The sequence below is a fragment of the Myotis brandtii genome, unplaced genomic scaffold (assembly GCF_000412655.1).
Source record: "Myotis brandtii unplaced genomic scaffold, ASM41265v1 scaffold34, whole genome shotgun sequence".
Lineage (NCBI taxonomy): Eukaryota > Metazoa > Chordata > Mammalia > Chiroptera > Vespertilionidae > Myotis > Myotis brandtii.
This window is the reverse complement of record NW_005363098.1, coordinates 3,629,555-3,653,578: the sequence shown is the minus strand read 5'-3', so window position 1 is coordinate 3,653,578 and position 24,024 is coordinate 3,629,555. Positions and strand designations below refer to the sequence as shown.

Here is a 24,024-nt window from a genome sequence, read left to right as displayed (position 1 = left end):
CATAATAATACATTAACTGAAAAGAAAAAAACATTAATCATATATAGTATGTTACTTTAAATTAGAATTATTCATAGTAACTATAAATGTAGTTAAAATGTATGGTATATAAAGTAGTAATACATTGAAATAATTTCACTGTCTTTTTGCTATAGAGGATTACATAGGATATCTTTATTTTTATATTAAAATTTAACCATAAACACTACCAAAAATATTTTCAAAGCAGGCACGTGTATATATATATATAATGTGTACATATGATGTATATAATATATATAAAGGAGATTTAGAATTTTATATTAAAATTATTCTGTTATCAAGTCAGCTTAGTTATTCTTTACCCAAAATGGGTATCTCCTTATGCTAGTGTTTATGAATCTTTATAATGTAGACAGAGAGGAATCACATATAAAAAGCCACCTTAAATTTTGTGAGCAATGTAAATCAATGAATCAGAGTTTATAGTATTAATACTAATTGATCAGAGTTGAGTAGAGATTGGTCAGTGTAAGTTTTATCAAAGAGGTTAGTTTGAACCAGGATTTAAATCTGTGTGAGGGAAACTGAACAAAATAAACTTCAAATTAACTACTTTTAATTGATCATGTGTGGGCATATACATGTATGTGAGTATTTTTAATTTTATGTAATGAATCCTCACCCTAATCAAAAGGCTACAAGGTGAGTACTCAAGGACAATGGTCTGGGTGTGTATGTATAGAAGCGAAAGGAAAGGATGAAGCTTATTAGGTAGAACCTGTGTTTTTTCATATTTAGTGATAAAATGGGGATAGTTCCCAGGTTTTTATAATGGTCAAATGGGATTATGTTGTGACAGGTACTCTGGAAATAATACTGAAATGTTTGATAGTAATACCATAATCTACACTTTATGATAGGAAAAAGAGATGAAGTTTATTGTAGAGTCTACATAAATACTTTTAAAAATAAAAAGTGTTCTATATAAAGCTTCCTGTGTCCTCAGTATATCTCAGTTTTCAATTATTTTCTATTTTACATATTACAAAATGCAGGTTCCTTTTGAAATATAATTATGTGTAGTTTTATTTCTTACCCTCTTTTATTCTTTGTTCATATTCTAATTTTAATACTAAGTTAGCTACTATTTTCTACTGTTTGCTTTTTTTTATCTGAAATTATTTTTACATAACAAATCAAAGTACTTTTGATTTGTAGAAGACACTTGTCAGATGTGCAGTATCCAGTTACTAATTTTTCTCTCAATGATGCTGCTAGTCTCCTCAGATGAGTGCTTCATTCAAACCCTCCAGTTTTCTGGTACCCACTTGAAAGATGCAGGGAAAGGAAGAAAATCATCTATCAAAATTCCCTATTTACTCAGTAACCCAAATTGATGTTTTTGAATAAAATTTTGGTTTCTATACCAGTATCTTGGTGGTAGATGAATATATAACAATTATAATTATGTAATGCAAAAATATTTTTCCATCAAAACCATGACATTTTTTAAAAAGCTTTTATGTAATGAAGGTATGTGGTACATTTGATGAGACTAAATGATTATCACTTCATTGCCTTCTGGAGAAAATGTCACTGTAAGCAATTCCTTTTTATGTTGTATGTAAATGACGATTTTTCTTTAATTTGAGACGTATGAAAATAATAAAATTTTCTAATTCCTCTTTGGTAGAGCTGGAGTGGACCAGAGAAATTGCTTGCTTTAGATGAACTCATTGATAGTTGTGAACCAACCCAAGTAAAACATATGATGCAAGTGATAGAACCCCAGTTTCAAAGAGACTTCATTTCGTTGCTCCCTAAAGAGGTAAGGGCAATCACTTATATTCTTCCTTTTGTGCTATTTGAGAATGTAACAGTTACCACCTTTAAACGTTATCATCCTTTGGTATCCAGTATTGACAGTTTAATACTGTTAATGAGCGCTAAAGAGGGCTGTAAATGAGAACCCGCCATGAATTAATAATATAATTTTCATATTAATATATACTTATGGACTGAATGACTCCTTTCTACCACTGGAATAAGTCATTTATGGGTATAAGCTATTGAATTTCATTAATTTGATTGTTTCTTTACCAAAATTTTTTCTCAGGTTATTTGAAACCCAATTTTTAGTTGTCTTGGTATGTTCATTATAGTAGTAGATTTTTAAAAAATACCGATTTTATTAAAACAACAATATTTTTTCTTTGGTTGGTTGTTTATCCTAAGTCCCTTTGAAAGTGATAGTTTTATGATCCTATTGAATTGTGATTTTCTGTTACTTACATTGTGTAATTATATTGAAATATATGGAATTTCACATTTATGTCTTTTTCTACTAATCATCCCACTTTTCTCCCCCATCTCTCTCTCTCTCTCTCTCTCTCTCTCTCTCTCTCTCTCTCTCTCTCTCCCACAACACACACACTCTCTCTCTCTCTCTCTCTCTCTCCCACACACACACTCACACACACACACACACACACACACACACAATTATAGATTCCTGTGCCAGTTGCATTCTTACAGCATTTCTTTTGGAATTAAAAAAGTTTTTTTTTAGAGAGATAGGAAGGGAAAAGGATAGAAACACTGATGAGGCAGAAGGGAGAAACATCCATTGATTGCCTCCTGCTCTACTGGGAATCGAGCCCACAACATGGGCATGTGCTCTGACCAGGAATTGAACCTGTGACCTCTTGGATCATGGGTCAGCACTCAGCCATTGAGACACATCAGCTGGGATCTTTTGGAATTTTATATGCCCATCAGTTTTTGACTCTATGTAAGCTGACACTATTTTTTAATCGTAGATTGATTATGATCATATGGACATCCTTGACTGTATAGATGAGGCAGAGTTTAATTGTAGTTTTTTATTGATGTTATAGACTACATAGTTTCATTTTTGTCAGCAAAGAAAAATAGTATACCATTAAGTAATCAATGTCATCATATTTCCACAGAGTATGTTTGTACCACTGACATGTCAATTAAGAAGGCAAATATACTATTGCAAATGATCCTTAAACTTCAAGTTTGAAGAGAAGCAGAATGATGTGTTTTTTTTCAGATAACCATTCTGAAAATATCTCAAAGGCATTTAAGATAGTCCCAATAATAATTTCATATTATATATGAATGAAATAATTTCATTGTATTTAATGTACGAAACTAAGCATAATTTCAGGAAAAAGCAAAGTAGGAAAAACACCTCATTCCTGAAATGTTTCTTCTTGGAGTGATTTTTTAAAAATGACATTCTCCCAGAAAAAAAACTTTTCTTATTTCTGCTTTATTCTAAAACAGAATTCTTTGAATAGATTTGGCTTATGAAAGTGATATAAGCTCTTTTTGCCTCTAGAAGGATATTAATAATAAGAAACGCTTTTTTATAAGTATTTGACTGAAAGTGAATTTATTTACCTTTGATATACATGTCATAGTTCCCTTGATTTTTATTTTATTTTAGAAGGTAGTATTTTTTGTTGAAAGACAGACTTTCTCTTGGTCTAGTTTGTCCCCTTATCTCTGAGAATGCTGAGTTTTTGTTTTGTTTTATCTTTATTTGTATTTCTACTTTTTAACACACAAAACTGTGCTTTTAAATAAGAATATTAACGTATTTTTAAGAGTCTAAGAATTAAGCACAAATAAAACTTTTTTTGGATTAGTATTCTTTTTAAGATTGCCTGAGGAAAAAGAAGTGAGGCTACGTTGGAGAATAAGAGTGAGCCCAGACTTAGAATAGCATCTATGGTCCCCCCCCCTTTTTTTTACAACTACTAGAAAAAATGTTCTATTTTGAAAAATGTTTTATGTTATATGTGGAGAAATCCTATATAATAAAAGCCTAATATGCAAATTTTCCCCTCAACCTGGAGTTTGACCAGGGGGCGGGGCCAGCGGGGCCAGCTGGCTAACCGCCCGTGGCCCCTCCCCCTGGCCGACCCAGCCTGATCGGCCCAATTGGGGTGGGCTGGCCAGACCCTACCTGTGCATGAATTGGTGCACCGGGCCTCTAGTAATGGTATATGTCTAAGGAAATGAATATTATTTTATCAGAGACTAAGTACTATCATTATTTAAACATTCCCTTCATGTCAGGAAATGGACATATAATAATTTTCTTATAATTTATTTCAACAGATCTCAAAGCTCTTTACCAACATTTGCTTATTAATCTCAAAAACCTTGCCAAAAATCCCACTAGTCTCACTCAAGAGGTTTATGATAAACAGCATTATCCTTATTTTGAAAATAAATACTAAGAAAAGTATTGTGATATAGTAGATGATTTAGAACAAACCTAAATTCTTAACATAGGATCAGCCACTATTTTCTTTATTCTTTCACTAATTTAATCCACTGAAATATAGCAATTCTGGCAAGGTATTAGCTACTTTTAAGTATAATATGGTGATCTTTTATATAGTTTATAGAGAAAAACAAAAAAGCAACTCTCATTAAAATTAAAAGTTTGGGCAAGGAGAAGTTAATTACCTGAAATAGACTATAAATTTAAGAGCATCTATCTGGTAGAAGTGGTCCTGAGGAAGAATAACTGATCTAGATTTTACCTTTAAGACAAACGTATAGAAAACTGCATTAGCTAGACCATGCCCATTCTCTGTCCCCTATAAGGAACCCCACCTGACAAATCTTTGCTTGCTTTGAGGAACTGGTATACTTCCCCATAACCCACACTAAGAATTGTGTAAGTAATTGCTGTTCTCTTTTTGCTTGGCAATTTAATTTAAAGACCATATAAAATATTGTTGCCAGCGTATTTGTGTTCTACTTTTTCCCTGACTTAAACCTTCTTTTCTAATTTATATTTTTCCTGCTTCTGATTTTTTCATGCATATTTCCTCATTTTGCTGTGTGCATTTTCTGTAATACCTAGATGCTTTCATGGAACTGGCTACATGTAAATAGACAAACATTTACTACATTGAAGTTCATGGTTGAGTTCCTTTGCTATTTTAAAGTGTGCCCATTACCTATGGAGTTAGCACTTCAGCTTTCTTTAGTACATAAATGTTTCTTTACATTTATCTATAATAACATGCACACATAGGCCTAAATGACCTCTTAGTCACTAGTAACAAAGGAACTTTTACCCGTTGACTTTGGGATATACCAGTGATTTTCAACCTTTTTAATCTCATGGTACACATAAACTGCTTACTAAAATTTTGCAGCACAACAAAAAAAATATGTATTTTTTCCTGATCTGACCAAAAAATAGGCATAATTTTGATTCATTCAAATCAGATCGCTATTGTTGTATTAGCTGTTATCATTTTTTTTATTTGACAATGTAAGGGAAAAGAGGTCAGTGCCCCTAACTAGTCAGGCATTGCATGTTTCAAAAATTCTTGTGGCACACCAGGTGTCTGGCATAGCACACCCATTGAAAATCTCTGGGATATACCTTTGAAATCTGAGCTGCTCTGGATTTGTTTCCTAGCCTTTAAAATTGAATATTTCATTAAATTACCTGATTTCTACTTCAGTTAGATGACTAAAGCGAAGAATAGACCTTTTCATATGACCATTCTAAAAATCTTGGGCATAAAATACTATCTTTTACACAAATATAATTTTGTTCCTAATAATTTCTGTCTTAATATCAGTAATACATGGAAAATTAATAATGTGGTATCACATTACTGTTATGCTGACTCTAAGCAAAGTTGCCTAGGCTTTGATTGATAATTTCAAAATTAAGTGGCTTATGAAGTATTCATTAAAAAACTACACTGTTGAGATGTACATACTCTGTTGAATATAGTTATGCCTTATTTTAAATGATTCCGTTTCTATTTATGGTACTGGAATATCTTTTCTGACAGACCAAAAATAATTATTCCACAAAGTTTTCTACTGTCATTTGTCAATATTAGTAGTAAATTGAATACTGACTAGTTGAAGTACTTTTTATGTAGAATGCACTCAATAAGTTTGTGATTAATGATGAACTCCATACATACAAAGTCATTGGGAAAGCTTAATTTTATCATGTAATTTTTATCTAGCATTTAAAAATAATTCAAATTGTACTTTTACTCCATTATGTGGCCTTTGGCCCTTTAAATGATAATTTGTTTTAATCCTTGTAATTTAATTTATATGAAAACTAAATTTTATTGCTCCGTTTATTTATTTTTTTATTGCTCTGTTTAGATCATTTTTGTCCTACTATCATAATTTAGTTTCTGTGTGATTTGTGTGGCTAATTGAATAAGCATACTCAGAAGCTTTTATCCCCCCCCTCCCGCCCCCTGTTTTTCTTTTTCCATTTCCTTTATTTATTTTAAATGACTTTACACAATGGAAAAAAAAATTGATGATTTGCAAGTATTGGAAATAAAATTTTTAAATCAAGAAAGAGCTGGCCCATCAAGAAAATCCCCTTAAGCAATGTCAAGTAATTAGCACCCAATTACTTTTGTATGTCTATGGAGAAGTTTGGTAATTGTCCCCTTTTGTCACTTATAGTAAAGGGTGGAAATGTGTGAAAAGTTCATCATTGTGCTAATAAACACTTTGATGTGATAAAAAACTATTAACTGTATCTATCAGAAGTGATCTAAAATCATACCATGCAGAATATAAAGAAATTTTATTTCTTACCTTGTATCCTGTCTTGGATGAATTTACATTGTACTGGGTAGAGAGAGAAGACAAAATTTAAATAATTAATAAAAGTAAAATAGGTAGGTAGGTGGTAGATAAAAATTCTTGAGTTGCGAGAATCAGCAAAGGCAAGAGCAGAGGCTGGAGGTTTAATAATTATTCCTTGAAGAGATGAGGAGTTAATGGAGTGAAGTTCATAAGAGCCAATTGAGTGGGTTTTTTAAATCTTGTATATATTTAAGATATAATATTAGAAAATACTGCCTTTCATAACTTTAGAAATTAGAATGTAGAGTTGTATTACATTTATCGATAAGTGCTTTTCCCATAGAGAATACATATTATTTTTATATATGTAAAAATATGGATATACTATGCTTTTTCTGTCCATAGCTGGCACTTTATGTGCTTTCATTCCTGGAACCCAAAGACCTGCTACAAGCGGCTCAGACATGTCGCTACTGGAGAATTTTGGCTGAAGACAACCTTCTCTGGAGAGAGAAATGCAAAGAAGAGGGTAAGGTTCCCATAGGGAAAATGTTCGAACTCTGAAAAAACAAAGTGATTCTGAAAACAAATAGAAAAACACAAGTTTTATGTGCAAGTAGAATAACGTGGTGGGTAAATGGAAAAAGAGAACTTTTGGCAGCCTATCAGAGAATCAGAAATGAGTACTCATCTGCATGCACCTAACTTACATAAAATCCACAGGTTATTCCACACGTTCAAGTGAGCCAAATCTTGCAGCTAATCCCTTTAAAGAACACTTTAACTCATAGCAAGTGTATCTGATATGCGTCTCAATCTCTGGGAGAATTAATAAACAATGAAGAAGTCAAGATGGAGATGACTTAAAGGAAATCCAAAGATATATTAGCAATTAAATACTCAAATATTCCATATTCTCTTTGTTCCTCCACAAATATTTTTTGGGCACCTCTTATGAATTGGGCATTCTTAAATGCTGGGGATATAGTAATAAACTCCCATTTTCCTCCCACCATGGAGCTTATAATATTGAAACCTGTTAAAAAGGAACTTCTTTCTTAGTAGAGAAGTAGGTATCATCCATATTAATTAAAGAAAGAACCTTTTTTTCCAGCAGTCTTCTAGAAAAATAATATTTTTGACAAATATGTAAAAATATTTACCTCTGACAAGCAACATTTTTGAGAAAGAATCTTAGAGCATGAGACAGATACTCCATAAGCTCTTCTCCCCTTCTTGGAGGTTATAGTGGAATGGGGAGCACTGATGGTTAGGGAAGCTTGGAGGTGAAGATCCAGGGTCCTTGGTTTTCAGTCCTACCTTTGCCCTGTCGGTGCCTTGGACTCATCTCTTCTCAGGTGTCTATATACATAAAGTGGGATTAATCATCTCTCCCTTTCCTTCTCTCATAGAATCATTATTTTAATGACCAAAAAAAAAAAAAATTACACCCTGGTCGGGTAGCTTAATTGGTTAGAGCATCGTCCCAATACACTAAGGTTTTGGGTTCCATCTCTGGTCAGGGAACATACAAGAAGCAACTGATGAATGTATAAATAAGTGGAACAACAAATCGGTGTTTTTCTCTCTCAACTCAATAAATAATTTAAAAAATTGTTAACATTTGCATAAAATTTTAACCATTTTTAAGTGTACAATTCAATGGCATTAAGTGCATTCACGTTGAACAACCATTACCAACATCCATCTTCAGAACTTTTCTATCTTCCCCAGCTGAAACTCCATACCCATCTATAATAATAAAAGTATAATATGCTAATTAGACCAGACGTCCTTCCAGACAACCTTCCAGATGAAGCTGAGGCTGCGAGGCGAGGCCGGGTCCCGGGTGCCTGCCAGCAGCCGGAGGGAAGCCAGTGCCAGCAGCCAGGGGAAGGAAGGCCTCCTCTTGCACGAATTTCGTGCATCGGGCCTCTAGTATAACAATAACTCCCTGTTCCTCCTCCCTGCAGCCCTGGCAGCGACCATTCTACTTGCTGTCTCTGTTAATTTGATTTCACTAGGTACCTTGTATAAATACAGCCATATGGCATTTGTCTTTTTGTGACTGGCTTATTTCACTTAGCATAATATCTTCAAGTTCATCCATGTGGTAGCATGTTAGAATTTTTTTAAGATTGAATAATACCCCATTGTGTGTGTGTGTGTGTGTGTGTGTGTGTGTGTGTGTACACAGCACATTTTCTTCATTCATTTATCCATCAGTGTACACTTGGGTTGCTTCTCCTTTTTGGCTATTAGGAATAATGCTGTTATGAACATGGTTGTACAAATATCTGTTCAAATCCCTGTTTCCACTTCTTTTGGGTGTATATCCAGAAGGGGAATTGCTGGATCATATGGTCATTCTATGTTTAGTGTTTTTGAGGAACCACCATACTATTTTCCATAGCAGCCACACCATTTTATATTCCCACAAGCATTGCATAAAGGTTCCAATTTCTGCACTTCCTCACCAACATTTCATAGAATCATTTTGAGAAAGAAATGAAATTGGTAATATAAAAGTGCACCATACAAAAGATAAACTTTACATTATTTTGTTTTGTAAAACAGTATTAGAAATTAGACAGTGCCTGCATTTCGGTGGTTCTCAGCATAGGAGAGAATGAGGTACATTATAAAATGTGTAATACTTATTATTGGTGAAGGCAATGATACTCTTTAACTCTTTAAAACTAGGTATTGATGAACCATTGCACATCAAGAGAAGAAAAGTAATAAAACCAGGTTTCATACACAGTCCATGGAAAAGCGCGTACATCAGGCAGCATAGAATTGATACTAACTGGAGGCGAGGAGAACTCAAATCTCCTAAGGTAACTGAACTCGTTCGTGCACAGTGTAACAGAATCCATTAATCAGTGTTAATACCTACTGTGTTTTATAACTTGACATCTATTTCCAGAAACAAAGAAAACAATATATTTTAAAATAACTGTAAGCATAACTGACAATATCCTTCTATTGTGAATCTCTCTAGTCTGACAACTCATTGTCTTGAATAAAAGATGAGTTGATTGGTATTTGGTTCTTATGTAAATGAAAAATTTTCTGAATATCCTGTTGAATTTTGTGTCATATACATTCTACCTAAGAATTTGCTCCCTCTCTGACCATAAAGTCTGAATATGATTTTTGAGGAGTGCCCATGTTTTGGTTTGATGGCTTTGTGTGTTTTATTTTTTAAATTTAACTATTCTGACTTTTTATCTTAAAACATTTCAAGTATATAAAGAATAGCAAAAATGCTTAAAATTCTTAGATATAGTTTTATAACTGGAAAAAAACAATTTGGGGAGATACTGTTCTATTCCTATGCATACATTATGACGGGCTTTTTTTGTTTTAAGTTAAAAAGTTGATGATTATTGTTCTTGTCTTCCTAATTAATAGGTGCTTTTGTTTTTGTGTGTCAAATTGTAAAACTTAGATGCATATCCTTTTGGTTTGAACAGATAAAATAGATGACTATAAAATACATTTGTGTTTGAACCATTTTTATGAGATCTTGACCTAGTAAAATTATAACAGTGGATGTCTCAAGTATAAATAATAGGATATGGAAACAATAAAATGTTTAATACTTGATTCATCAATGAGGGATGATGATGCTTCATATTTCATGTAAACTTTAATTCTAGAAATAGACTACAGATTACTGTTCCTATTTATGGCTTCATTTTTTCTTTTCCCCAGTATTTTAAAAGACATAATTTGGTAACATTTCTAACTTGTACATCTACCTCGTAGGTGCTGAAAGGACATGATGATCATGTGATTACATGCTTACAGTTTTGTGGTAACCGAATAGTTAGTGGTTCTGATGACAACACTTTAAAAGTTTGGTCAGCAGTCACAGGCAAAGTAAGTTTACTTCTCTCTGCACTTCACAAAGTCATTGTTTTGTGTATATCTTTGCAAAGATCAGCCGGTGAAAGGAAAACAAGAACTCATTTTTGTCTCTAGCTTATTTTGATAGCAAATATCAGACCTTCTAATTTAGCTTCTCCCCTGGTGTGAAGATGATGTTTCTCATGGTAGGAACGTTGTTAGTGTCTTCTTTATTTAAATAGTTTGTCTCTGTGATATACCTATTAAGATTTTATGGATGTGCTTTATCGTTTTCTTGTCTTATTTTTTCCCATCTTTTTAACTATCTAAATTATATCTTTTTTCTTTTTAATCGTTTTCAAAACTATGATTAAGGGATATTTGTTTTTCCTTGTGTCAACTGCTTTGTTGCTAACCTACTTACAGTTTAGCAGTTACATAAATCATGTTAATTTAGACTTATCTTAAACCCTGTGAGGTGGAAGGTAAGCAGACTAGGTATTAAATAGGAGTTTGAAGAAAAAAAGCAGTCCAAGCAATCAATTTCACTTAAACAATATTGTATTTTAATGGTTCTCCAGTGAGTACTTATATTTATCTGTCCAATGGAGAATATTTTCATGAACTGACCACCTAAAAATAATGGAAGAAAGCGTGAGGACAAAAATCTGTCTTCTAAAATGTCTTATCACATGTTATTTCTTGGGCAAGAGTCTTCTAAATATTCCAAGTTAGTTGTTAAATTTTTTTAAAGTAGCTTCATATTTCCATAGTTTAATGTTAGTTTTGGATTGACTTCAGGGCTTTAATGTCTGTCTTTACTTGTCTAGAAGTACCTTACCTGGCTCCTAACTACTGCCTTGTGGCAGATTGAGATGGAATGTGGTATGTAGCCACACCCAACACCATCGGCATTCTTTCATTGAATCCACCCCCATGAACAAAACCAAGTTGCAATTTTAGTATTATTTCATCAAAGAGGCCAGGCTGGAGCTTTCATGCTCTAATGAATACTGTTTACTTTCTATATACTTGTTCCTCAGTTGTGTGTACGTGTATAATATGTAGTGCTACTGAGTAAACAAAGCAATAAATAGCAATGGGGTCATGTTAGATTGATGTGAAAAACTTTCTGATATGCCAAATAATCCAATTAAGATAATATAACTTTACTCCAAATTTTAATGAGCTACTGAAATGTTACTTAAATCATTTTTCTTTCTACCTGAAAGTAATCATCTTAAGTGTTTTTCCAGTGTCTGAGGACATTAGTGGGACACACGGGTGGAGTGTGGTCATCACAGATGAGAGACAATATCATCATTAGTGGATCCACAGATCGGACTCTCAAAGTGTGGAATGCTGAGACTGGAGAATGTATACACACCTTATACGGGCATACTTCCACTGTCCGTTGTATGCATCTCCATGAAAAAAGGTGAGGGAAAAGTCCATTGTGGTTGGGAATTCTCTTCTATCACTTGTGAATTTGGAGCCTTTTGTGTAGAGTTCAAGTTATGTAATACTTAAACTGTTTAATAAAGAGGTAGCGATAATGTGCTCTTAAATTAGACTTCAATGATTAGATTTTGGATGTTTCTGTACTAAGAAAGCAGTAGTGTATTGGCTTACAATTGGAGGGTTATCTTTACATTTCCTTCTTCATTTATTAGTGTTGTTGGCTTCCTCCTTGAAACTTTCTACTCTCTAATCTTGAATAACATCTCTATTGATGACTCATCTTTGATGACTCATCATCTTTAAAAAATCATTTTTTCTTTTTTCTTTTTCCTCTTATATTTCTGCTAGTGGGACAGATTCAGCTATTCAAGCTTCAAGACTCCAAGTCTTTTTAATTATGTACCCATCCTACCCCCACACCATCATATTCCCTATATGTAGGCAAAAGCTGAGGCCTGCGGTTTTTAATTAATTCTCTCATTACCTATCACCTGAACTATTGACACAGCTTTCAGACCTGGTCCTCTGTTGTCTACCAAATTAAGGACATAATCCTCAATCCAGTTTTCAAAATGGTTTCAGCAAATCAGACTGCTTCCTTTTTTTCCCTCAGTGCCTTTGCTGTTGGTTTATCTCCTCCTACAAAGCCCTCCTATTTAAAGTCCTTTCTGTCTTCTATTGGCATATCTTCATGGTACCCCCATTAAACAAATGTGATTTCTACTCCATTTGTCAGAACAGGTGTTTATGAAAGGTCCTTCTAGTGACTCTATTCCAGTCTTTACCTTTAACTCTGCCCAAAGCATCTTCTTTATTAAGAACCATAGCAGCCCTAACCGGTTTGGCTTAGTGGATAGAGCGTCGGCCTGCAGACTGAAGGGTCCCGGTTTCGATTCTGTCAAGGTCATGTACCTTGGTTGCGGGCACATCCCCGGTAGGGAGTGTGCAGGAGGCAGCTGATCGATGTTTCTCTCTCATCGATGTTTCTAACTCTCTATCCCTCTCCCTTCCTCTCTGTAAAAAATCAATAAAATATATTTTTTTAAAAAAGAACCATGGCATTAAGCACATTTCACACTAGATTGGTAATATGTGAAGAAAAAGTATCTTTTCTATTGTAATTTGAGTCTACTTTGAACAGTGTACTCTACTATTAAAATTTGGGGAATTGGTATGAAGAGACCTTGCCTTTCAGTTTCCATTAGTTCTGACTTAAATCTCTCAATGATTCCACTTTCTACTCTTCCAAATGTGGAAACTATGGCCTTTCATTATCTCTCAGGAATGACATAAAGATGCCTTGTGTTTTCAGCTCTCCTTTGTAATCCAGAGATGGTTGCAGTATTTGTATCACTCTGGTCTTCAGAAGAGTGTAACTTCAATAATGTTGGGCCAAATTTTGAAGGAATTTATGTTGCCTCAACATATGTGTTTTCTAAAATCTGTATATCATAATGCCTTATATAGCTGTTGAATACTTATAAGCATATGCAGCCTTTGAGAACATGTCTAAAACTGGCTCATTTTACCAGTATGTAGGTTGTAAAGCACATATCTTTTAAAATACAGTACAGTAGTTTTCAGACTGTTCCACAGAATTCCAAGGAGCTTCTCGATCTCTCACAGGTGCGAAACCAAACAGGCCAAGTCTAGGCTCCTCAACTTCCCATCCCAATCAGAGTAACTCAACTTTCATATGTTTATATATCAGGGCTTTTACATAGGAGTTTCTTTTTTTTAAATAGATGTTCCTACTTAACAAAAGAAAGAAAAGGTTTAATAATCGCTGACTTTATATATAATGCTTTTTCATATTATTAAACATTGTAATACTTTTTTTTTCTGTTTTCCTTCCTACAGAGTTGTTAGCGGTTCTCGAGATGCCACTCTTAGGGTTTGGGATATTGAGACAGGCCAGTGTTTACATGTATTGATGGGTCACGTAGCAGCAGTTCGCTGTGTTCAATATGATGGCAGGAGGGTTGTTAGTGGAGCATATGATTTTATGGTGAAGGTGTGGGATCCAGAGACTGAGACCTGTCTACACACGTTGCAGGGGCATACTAATAGAGTCTATTCATTACAGGTAAGAGATCATATCTCCCCTACCCCTTAGATGCTCTACTGGTGAATCACAAGATAGTTTTACTCAGATAACCACTGTCAAATTGTTGATCAAATGCAGTCCAAAAAAGACTAATCAGATTACCTGTTGTTTACATATACTTTAAAATTAGCACGAAAAAAACATAAATCTTGAAATTATTTATGTGATTTGTTTTAGTTTTTCTATGATCCATTTCCCCTCTAAAATATAAATATTTGTCTTGGAACCTGGGATTTTGGAGCCCTAAGCTTTTTGCTATATTAATTAATGGGTAGATAGTCTCATAGGAGAATAACCCAGATTTTAATAAACTCCTTAGCAGAGGATTAATTTGGCCAAAAGCTGCCCCTTTTCCTTGATAGCTGAAGGTTGATGGACCATGTAATTGTGATTCCATCCCCATTCAGAGGAAAAGTGGAGCCTTCCTGCATACAACTCTACTTTCGCGGGGCTGATTCTCAGTCATAAAGAAATAAATTTGACTAGTTTTTTTGTGTACATTTGAACCTGATGTCCTTGGATAGATTGCCATATTTTTAGATAAATAAATTAATAGCAAGTTTAGAAAATGGGTCTTATTTTATTTTCTGAAAGACAGCATTTCATTCAAAAAAAAATTCCAATTACTTATATAGTTCATTTAACAGTTATTGTCCATTAGTGATCAGCAAATTAGTACATAGTCCCAGTGCTGACAGACCTGTTTTTGGGGTATTTGTTTCTTAATTGATGGAATACTAACCATGCCACGAGATATCAACAGATAATAAAGATGTTTGTTAGCTTAGAAAAGGTTATTAATTTGGAGGAGGGAGAATTGTCTGCAACTGTTTTTATGTTTTGTGATATACTCAGAACCTTAATGAATATAATAGTCTTATTTAAATAAACCATTAGATTTAGAAAAGAGGTAGCAACATTATTATAGATCTGGGAATTAATAAATAACTTAGTGACTTTGGGTATAACTGGGAAGCAGAAAAAGTGCTGTGTAGCTTGCTTTTATTATAAAAGTGCCATCTCTTCTAATCCCAGATTTAACTATCTATTGGCACATTTTCTAAGTAGCATTTAGGTTATTGTAAATGAAATTTTTATTTTACATACAATTTTTAGTGGAACTATGGTATCTTTCAAACATCATGAAAGTTATCTGTAGCCCTTTTCATGCCATAGATGTTGATAGGCACACCCTTTATCACAAGCTATATCAGTACTTTAACTTCCTATAGGGAAATAAAACTTGAATGGTAGTCCTTGTTAAATTATCCATAGTATGTGGCTACTGTATGTAGCCAGATGATCTGGAAGTAATGTGTTCATTTTAGGTGTTGCGTTTTCTTTTTAATTGTTTCTGCATCTTTCGGATGAGAGCTTCTGAGAACGTGCACTGTAGAGTTGCTTGATTACATACAGTTTATCCTAGTACCTCATTTGTCCTTGGCATTACTTGTTCTCCTTGGCCTCATCCCCTCCCCATTAAGATTAAGGTCAATAAATAATATCAAGAATATCCACACGTCTGGTCTAATACACTGTGTCTGTTGTAGTTTGATGGCATCCATGTGGTGAGTGGATCTCTTGACACATCAATCCGAGTGTGGGATGTGGAGACAGGGAATTGCATCCACACGTTAACAGGACACCAGTCGTTAACGAGTGGAATGGAGCTCAAAGACAACATTCTTGTCTCTGGGAATGCAGACTCTACAGTTAAAATCTGGGATATCAAAACGGGACAGTGTTTACAAACATTGCAGGGTAAGTATTGGCTACCCCCTTTTAGTTGTGTTTGTTAAAAATTAGATTGTTAGTCAAAAGAGAACTATGGAGCTTTTGTGTCACAAAAAGAGTTAACCTCATACAAAATGAAAATGCTTATTTTGGATAAGCTTATGAGCATTTCTACTCTTGACAAAACTAGGCTACCTTGAGAAAGTGTGTTAAATTGTGTGTTTAATATAAGATGTAAATTGTGGTATTGATATAAAATTATTTAACCACCTCCTGCATGTACAGTCAACTCTATCCAACCTTGGCTGTATCACAGAAGCAACATGTTCGTTTTATTATTTGAGTGATCATTTCATTTTGAACTTGTAGTCCAATCTAAAATTAAAGAACTGTCTTGCTGGGGGTGGGGAGCTCTCTAATCTGATAGAAAATTGCTTTGGTCTCAACTTACACCCTTAACCATCTGCTTAACCAGAACGGGAAGGAATGATAGTGCCCACTCAACTAGAGAAAGAAAAATGAAAGCCACCATTATTAAATGAGGCACAACAGTGTAATCTTACATCATGATTAACTTCTTTGTATTGGTCACAGCCCTTAGAAAGTGTTGTTTTGTTTGTTTGTTTTTTTCAGTGAGGCCATCTGGTGGGCCGGCCATATTGCAGCTTTTTACTCATTGGTTTTGTCTCTTTGTCAGAGTTTTGGAATAGTGTGCATTCAGCCTTTGCCCTTGACTGGCCAGTTCAGAGCAGTAGGGCAGTAGATCTCTTAGGCTCGTATCCATCACAGAATCCATGAAGCTGGGCTATCTCTGCCATCACTAAGAAGAGTTCTCATTTCTGCAGCCAGAAAACAAATGTGTGCTGGTAGCTAACCAAGCTTCTTGGAAGACAGAACTCTTGAACGTTAACGTTTCAGTTATAAACACCTACCAGATTTTCTTATATCCCTGCTGATCCTAAAATACTCAGAGCACAGTTTCTAAATTTGCAGCGTTTTAAATATTCCGTGTACTGTATGTTCTAATGTAGAAGCCTACAAAAGTACAAGGTAACTAACTCGTAGCCATGAGTTCTAACCAGTAATCAAATCCCTTTGGTTTTGCCTAGGTCCCAACAAGCATCAGAGTGCTGTGACCTGTTTACAGTTCAACAAGAACTTTGTAATTACCAGCTCAGATGATGGGACTGTAAAACTGTGGGACTTGAAAACGGGTGAATTTATTCGAAACCTAGTCACATTGGAGAGTGGGGGGAGTGGGGGAGTTGTGTGGCGGATCAGAGCCTCGAACACAAAGCTGGTGTGTGCTGTTGGGAGTCGGAATGGAACTGAAGAAACCAAGCTGCTGGTGCTGGACTTTGATGTGGACATGAAGTGAAAAGCAGAAAAGATGAATTTGTCCAAATGTGTAGACGATATACCCCCTGCCCTTCCCCCCTGCAAAAAGAAAAAAAAGAAAAAGGAAAAAAAAAAGAAAAGAAAAAGAAAAAAAATCCCTGTTCTCAGTGGTGCAGGATGTTGGCTTGGGGCAACAGAATGAAAAGACCTACAGACTAAGAAGGAAAAGAGGAAGAGATGACAAACCGTAACTGACAAGAGAGGCGTCCGCTGTCTCATCACATACAAAGGCTTCACTTTTGACTGAGGGCAGCTTTGCAAAATGAGACTTTCTAAATCAAACCAGGTGCAATTATTTTCTTTATTTTCTTCTCCAGTGGTCACCGGGCAGTGTTAATGCCGAAACATCATCACAGATTCTGCGCGTCTGTTCTCTTACCACTGAGACCTTAGAAAGGAGCTCTTAGAAAGGAGCTGCAATAACATCAGAATAAGTATGGTTGACTTTCTAATCAGAGAGCATCTGCAACAAAAGTCATTTTTCTGGAGTGGAAAAGCTAAAAATATATATTACTGTGAATTGTTTTTGTACAGTTATCATGAAAAGCTTTTTTTTTTTTTTTTTTTTTTTTTTTTGCCAACCATTGCCAATGTCAATCAATCACAGTATTAGCCTCTGTTAATCTATTCACTGTCGCTTCCACATACACTCTTCAGTGCATATGTTGCTCAAAGGTGGCAAGTTGTCCTGGGTTCTGTGAGTCCTGAGAGATGGATTTAATTCTTGATGCTGGTGCTAGAAGTAGGTCTTCAAATATGGGATTGTTGTCCCACCCCTGTACTGTACTCCCAGTGGCCAAACTTATTTATGCTGCTAAATGAAAGAAAGAAAAAAGCAAATTATTTTTTTTTATTTTTTTTCTGCTGTGACGTTTTAGTCCCAGACTGAATTCCAAATTTGCTCTAGTTTGGTTACAGAAAAAAAAAAAAGACTTTTTTGCCACTGAAACTTGAACCATCTGTGCCTCTAAGAGGCTGAGAATGGGAGAGTTTCAGATAATAAAGAGTGAAGTTTGCCTGCAAGTAAAGAATTGAGAGTGTGTGCAAAGCTTATTTTCTTTTATCTGGGCAAAAATTAAAACACATTCCTTGGAACAGAGCTGTTGCTGCCTGTTCTGTGGAGAAACTTTTCTTTTTGAGGGCTGTGGTGAATGGATGAACGTACATAATAAAACTGACAAGATATTTTAAAAATATATAAAACACAAAAGTAAAATAAAGTTGCTGGTCAGTCTTAGTGTTTTACAGTATTTGGGGAAACAACTGTTACAGTTTTATTGCTCTGAGGAACTGACAAAGCAGAAACGATTCCGTTTTTGTAGTAAAGGCGTCACATGCAAACGAACGAGATGAATGAAAAAGTCAAATGGTTTGCCTCATTCTCCAAGAGCCACAACTCAAGCTGAACTGTGAAAGTGGTTTAACACTGTATCCTAGGCGATCTTTTTTTTCCTCCTCCTGTTTATTTTTTGTTTGTTTTATTTATAGTCTGATTTAAAACAATCAGATTCAAGTTGGTTAATTTTAGTTATGTAACAACCTGACATGATGGAGGAAAACAACCTTTAAAGGGATTGTGTCTATGGTTTGATTCACTTAGAAATTTTATTTTCTTATAACTTAAGTGCAATAAAATGTGTTTTTTCATGTTAGTATGCCTGTTTTTTCCCCTGGGGTCATAATACTTCATTATAAATACTTAGGGTTTATCTCTAATAATTAAAAGAGCAAAGTGTTGGTTTCTTTGCGTTCCCTAGTGTGACTTAGAAATCAATGCTTTCCGGCCCATGTGATACTAAAGTAAGAGTGATGTGCTGTGAGTGCAGGTTTTCTTCCTCTCCTTACACTCCAAAGGATGCTCCATTGGGTTCGTCTCTGTATTACCTTGGGGTATATAACTAAGGGACAAAAATCACAAAACTTGTGACCATTATAACTGAAATTTCATTTTAAGAATTTGACCACATCTTGCAAACGTGGTCACAGCACATTACAAGCACCAGGAACTTTCTGTGCATGATCTGTGGGGCTCCCACCACCCTGCGAAGTAGGTACCGTAAGTCCTCACTTAACAACGTCCATAGGTTCTGCAACTTGAAGCAAAATGACATACAAGGAAACCACTTTTACTGCAGATTAATTGATATAAATGAGTTAAGTTCCTATGGCATCTGTCAACATTAAAACAAAACAACATTGAGCAAAGTGACGTTATATGAGGACCTGCTATACTATTGTCTTCTTTGTAACAATGAGGGTGCAACTGCAGCTCAGACTGGTTAGGTGACTTGTTGGAAGTCAGATAACTAGTAGAGCCCTGGACTTTAAGAAGAAACATTTAGAATTTTGACCAAAGCAAGGTTGTGGTACTTTCAGGCTCTTCTGCCACCATTTTATGTGGTACATCTAATATAAATGAAAAAAATGAAGTCAGCTATTCAAATGATGTAGACTCTAAATAGCAGGTTCTCTCTTCCCCATATATGCATATATGTGACTATATGTGTGTATATATAAATATAAAACCTCCAGTAATCTCAGCTATCCAAGCCATAGATGAAAATCCACAAAATGGATGCTTCTTAATGAATAAATTTCTCACAAAGCATGTGTTCTTTACTCATAGGGCCTCACTTTCCCAAAACTACTAAGTCACGACATCTAGGAATGGGACCCACGTCTCTGCATGTAGACTAGCTCACCAGGTGAGTTATGGACACAACTTCGAGAGCCACTGCCTTTGATACCTTTCCAGTGCGGTTGGTTATTTGGCTTATTAGTTCACAGCACATTACAAGCACTAGGATATCAGGGAGGAGTGAAAGTTAAAGGGAAAGACAAAAATGAGGCAAAAATCCTATGAGGCCATGAAGTGCAGGGGCCAGCAGCCCTGCTCACTCTAGGGTAAACACTGACTACTCTTGAATGGTCAAGAAGAAGATGTAATTCTATTTGGTAGTCTTGAAACGACTTGGTGTTTCATAACATAAATGTGGCTTCATTAATATAATCGAAGAAAAACATCAACGTTATAGAATACAATGAATTCACAGGCTTGCAGACAAATAGGCCTGAATTCAAATTTCAGTTCTTCTAATACTACTTTCTAGTTATGGGACCTTCATCAGATTTTTTTTTTGACCTCACGTTTCATCATCTAGAATATAGAGTGCCCCCTTCTAAGGTTACTGTAGGTATTAAATGAAATGTGACAAAGTATATAGCACACATATGGTATTAGAGTTCAATAAATGGTAGCTACTATTAGAACTTTAGGAAAATTGACCCAGATAATTGTAACTTCTGTATCTGGGAACAATTGAACGTGTTCATGACTCATCCAGGAATGTAATAAAAATAGCATTTCTATATGTAGCAATTTATATTTTTGAGAGTAAAGTCACATAAATATCTAATTTGACTCTTACCAAAACCTTGTGAGGTAGACTGGTATGGAGCACCTAATGGCGATTTTGTACATACTTAGGTGTTCATTTTTTTTATTCACAAATGAATAATCTTTATTATTGTTTCCAAAAGAGAAAATGTTAACCTCATTCTAAAGAAATTATTGTCATTATACTAAGAAAGGTCACGAAGGGAACTCTGCTTTGTGGCCTCCTTAATGAAGATATTCACCACCTTCTATAACTGAATTTTTAAATCTTCGTATCAGAATATAAGCTGTCTCCACATTTAGATGTCACAAGTTGCCAAAGATCAGACATTGCCTGAAACTAAAGCTAAAATTGGGTCACAAAGGTAACCCATAAAAGCCCGAAGCAAGTGCTCAGTGAATACCTGTTGAATTGAGCAATGAGATTCTCTCTCTCTCTCTCTCTCTCTCTTTCTCTCTATCTCTATCTATCTCCCGCCCCCCCATCTCATTGGAAGTGTTTTAATTTTGACACTTTGACACTCTCTTACTGAGACTCAATAACCACAGCTATCTCATTAATTTGCAACAGCAACTGCATACCAAAATGGTTAAGTTAATATTTCAACCTACCTATTGGTTTAATTTCAAAAAGTAATTGACATTTAATTATTTGTGTTAACTGCTTTTTAAGCAGTTTTCTTTTGAGCCTGTCTGTTATAAAGTCTCCTTTCTATTTCTCTGACTTGATAAGAGTCTAAATCAAACAACAGGAAAAGACCTCTGTGCTTTTCCCTGAGGTGAACCAGGATCAAGGGCAGCCTCCCAGACCCAGGTGGTGCCTTGCTTTTTGCACACTTTTCCCTGCACTCACTGCACGATGGGAACAAAGGGATGGGGTAGAGGAGAGAAGATACTCGAAGGAGCCTGCCCAACTCCATCCTCCTCCTGTGCTTTCTTCCAGTCCACGTTGAAACCAGAAACAAGCAGCTTGGCAGAGCAGGAATAGATTCATGCATTTCTCTGATTCCTTTCCTCAGACACTCTTCTTCATTCTTTTTCCTTCTATTAGTCATCCCTAACCCCCAAAGTCAGGATTGTAGCCTATATTCCATCAGATTATTCAGCCAATGAGGGATTCAGCCTGGGCATCCCTTACAACAATTCTAGGGGAACCTCCCGTTTTCTTTGCACCATTTGTAGTTATACTGGTAGAAAGTGGTTTGGTGCTGTCAATGAAAGGATCTGAATAAACGCTTCTGATGCAGGTTGTTTTCATGTTCCCTGCCTACTGCATTTTGAAGATAGATTGTGTGTGTGTGTGTGTGTGTGTGTGTGTGTGTGTGTGTGAACATGTGTACACACACACAAATACAAGGATATATTGGAACCTGGGAATAAGCCTCTTGTTCCCAGTGAATCATAACATCATTTCCCTTAAGCTTTTCCCGTTTCATCCATGAAAAAGAGGAATGGGACATAGAAAGGGAAGGTGTTGGTGGCCAAGAGGAGACACCCTCAGTCTTTTCCATGATAGGTGAGTGGCCTCTGAAGACGGTGTGTGTGTGTTCACACTGTGTTCTTGGGGTCCTGCTTTGAGTAACCATACAGTAATTTGAAAGTTGATGCACAGTTTGTGATTTTGGCATTTTCTATTGTCCAAAAAAACAAAATTAGATCCAAACTTGAACAGTTAGAATGATACAGATGACAACAACTACTGAAGCCTTGGGTGCCGACCTCTTTTCCCCCTGAAATCTATCTTATTAAAATCTATCTACTGTCCAGGAGATAGGTTTTGAGTTAGAGCCAGCTAACTTGAAACACAGCTCTGTCAGTGAGAGTGCTTAGTCACTGATTTGAATTACAAACAAGCAGAGCGTGGCATTGTTCATCAGCCAACAACTCTCATTTTCCACTCTATTAGTACTAGTGAGGCCCAACTGAGTGAAGTTCTTGCCAACTTTGTCCCCCTGCCACCTTCTCTTTGTAGGTGGAGGAGACCAAAATATCAAAAGGTAATTTCAAAGGTCCTTCAGGGAAAGGAGCAGCACCGAAGGCTGAAAGGACTCAGAATGCACCTTTCCCCACAGGGTAGAGAATGAATACTCCAGATCCAGTTCCTAAGAAGACGCATTGCTGAGAGGAAAGGCTGGCCACGTCCCCATTTGCAATTGGGTATAAAAATAGCAGAGTTTCTATTTCAGATGATCCGATTCTCCCCAAGATTTTTAAGGACAAGGAACCAGTGAGTGGACATTTTGATGTTTCATTCTTTGCTTTGGAAAAATCTATCGTGGCAGCACTTCTGAAGGCTGTTTTCCTTTGGGTTTTGTTTTGCTTTGGCAGTCATGCTCTGCAAAAGAAAAATTATGTTGAAATCACTCTTGCAAATCAAAGGTTCAAATATAATAGACCACAAAAATATATTGCCAATATACCCTGTTTTAAGGAGGTTCATAGATTATAGAAGAGAGAACAGACCACTACTCACCACAGAGGAAGGTTATTTGTGAGATCTTTTTAAAAATATATATATTTTTAAATTGATTTCAGACAGGAAGGGAGAGGGAAAGAGGGACAGAAACATCAATGATGAGAGGGAATCATTGATCAGCTGCCTCCACTCAGGATCGAGCCTGCAACCCAGGCATGTGCCCCAACTGGAAATCGAATCCTGACCTCCTGATTCATAGGTTGAAGCTCAACCACTGAGCCACACTGGCCGGGCTTTGTGAGACCTTTTAAATGTGTATTGATGAAGCCCATTAAGACTTGACCAACCCTGATGCCTTATTAAATGCAATCAGAAAGACAATACAGCCCCCAGCTACCAGGTTCCTTTCAGTGTGAGAATGCTATCCAACTCTGCCGAGTGAGATCCAGCAGCTTCAATAAACCCTCAAGGACACAAGAAGGTACAGAGGTAAAAATTAAAACTGCCTGCTACTCTGGTAAGGTTTTGGGGGACCTGAAGCTTATAAAGGACCCTCTTAAAAAGCAAAACTAGATCCAAACTTGTACAAATAGAATGATAAAGGTTACAACAACTACGGAAGCCTTGGATGCAGATCCCTCTTTTTCTGAGATCCCTTTTGGGCAAATTAGGAGCAGGCTTTTGCACCCTTACAGTTCTGAGGAGAAGCAGGGCCATGCAGAAGTTATGTTGGTACATAGTACATCCATAAATGTTAGCAGTTATTATTAGTAGCAGTATTAATGAAAAAACACAGCTGTGTTCAAATTTCATTTCAGCCTCTTGTGTGGCTCTGGAAGATTTTTTTCACTCTTTCTGAACCTCTTCCATCACCTGTAAAGGAGAAGGTAGTTATTGTGAACGTTAGATGAGGTAACCTGTGCAGCGCCTGGTACAGGGCTTGGCTAGTTATGTGCTCCGTCCTGAGTATTATCACTGCCACCAACAGTAAAGAAGTTGGGGACTATCTTTCAGGCCATCATTTCAAGCTTAATCTGG

The 24,024-nt window shown here is 35.7% G+C and overlaps 1 protein-coding gene across 6 annotated transcripts in view; it reads left to right on the top strand.

Annotated features, from left to right (window-relative positions):
• FBXW7 (F-box and WD repeat domain containing 7, E3 ubiquitin protein ligase) overlaps positions 1-18,825 on the top strand; it is a 107,556-nt gene extending 88,731 nt beyond the window's left edge. For all 6 annotated transcript variants that reach the window (XM_014543884.1, XM_014543883.1, XM_014543882.1 and 3 more), the window contains 8 exons: positions 1,676-1,810; positions 7,024-7,147; positions 9,322-9,458; positions 10,393-10,506; positions 11,730-11,911; positions 13,795-14,020; positions 15,592-15,802; positions 16,885-18,825. In XM_014543884.1, coding sequence (XP_014399370.1) covers positions 1,676-1,810; positions 7,024-7,147; positions 9,322-9,458; positions 10,393-10,506; positions 11,730-11,911; positions 13,795-14,020; positions 15,592-15,802; positions 16,885-17,153 — 1,398 coding nt within the window. In that variant the 3' untranslated portion in view covers positions 17,154-18,825. The remainder of the gene's footprint in view (positions 1-1,675; positions 1,811-7,023; positions 7,148-9,321; positions 9,459-10,392; positions 10,507-11,729; positions 11,912-13,794; positions 14,021-15,591; positions 15,803-16,884) is intronic.
• Positions 18,826-24,024: the final 5,199 nt, after the last annotated feature.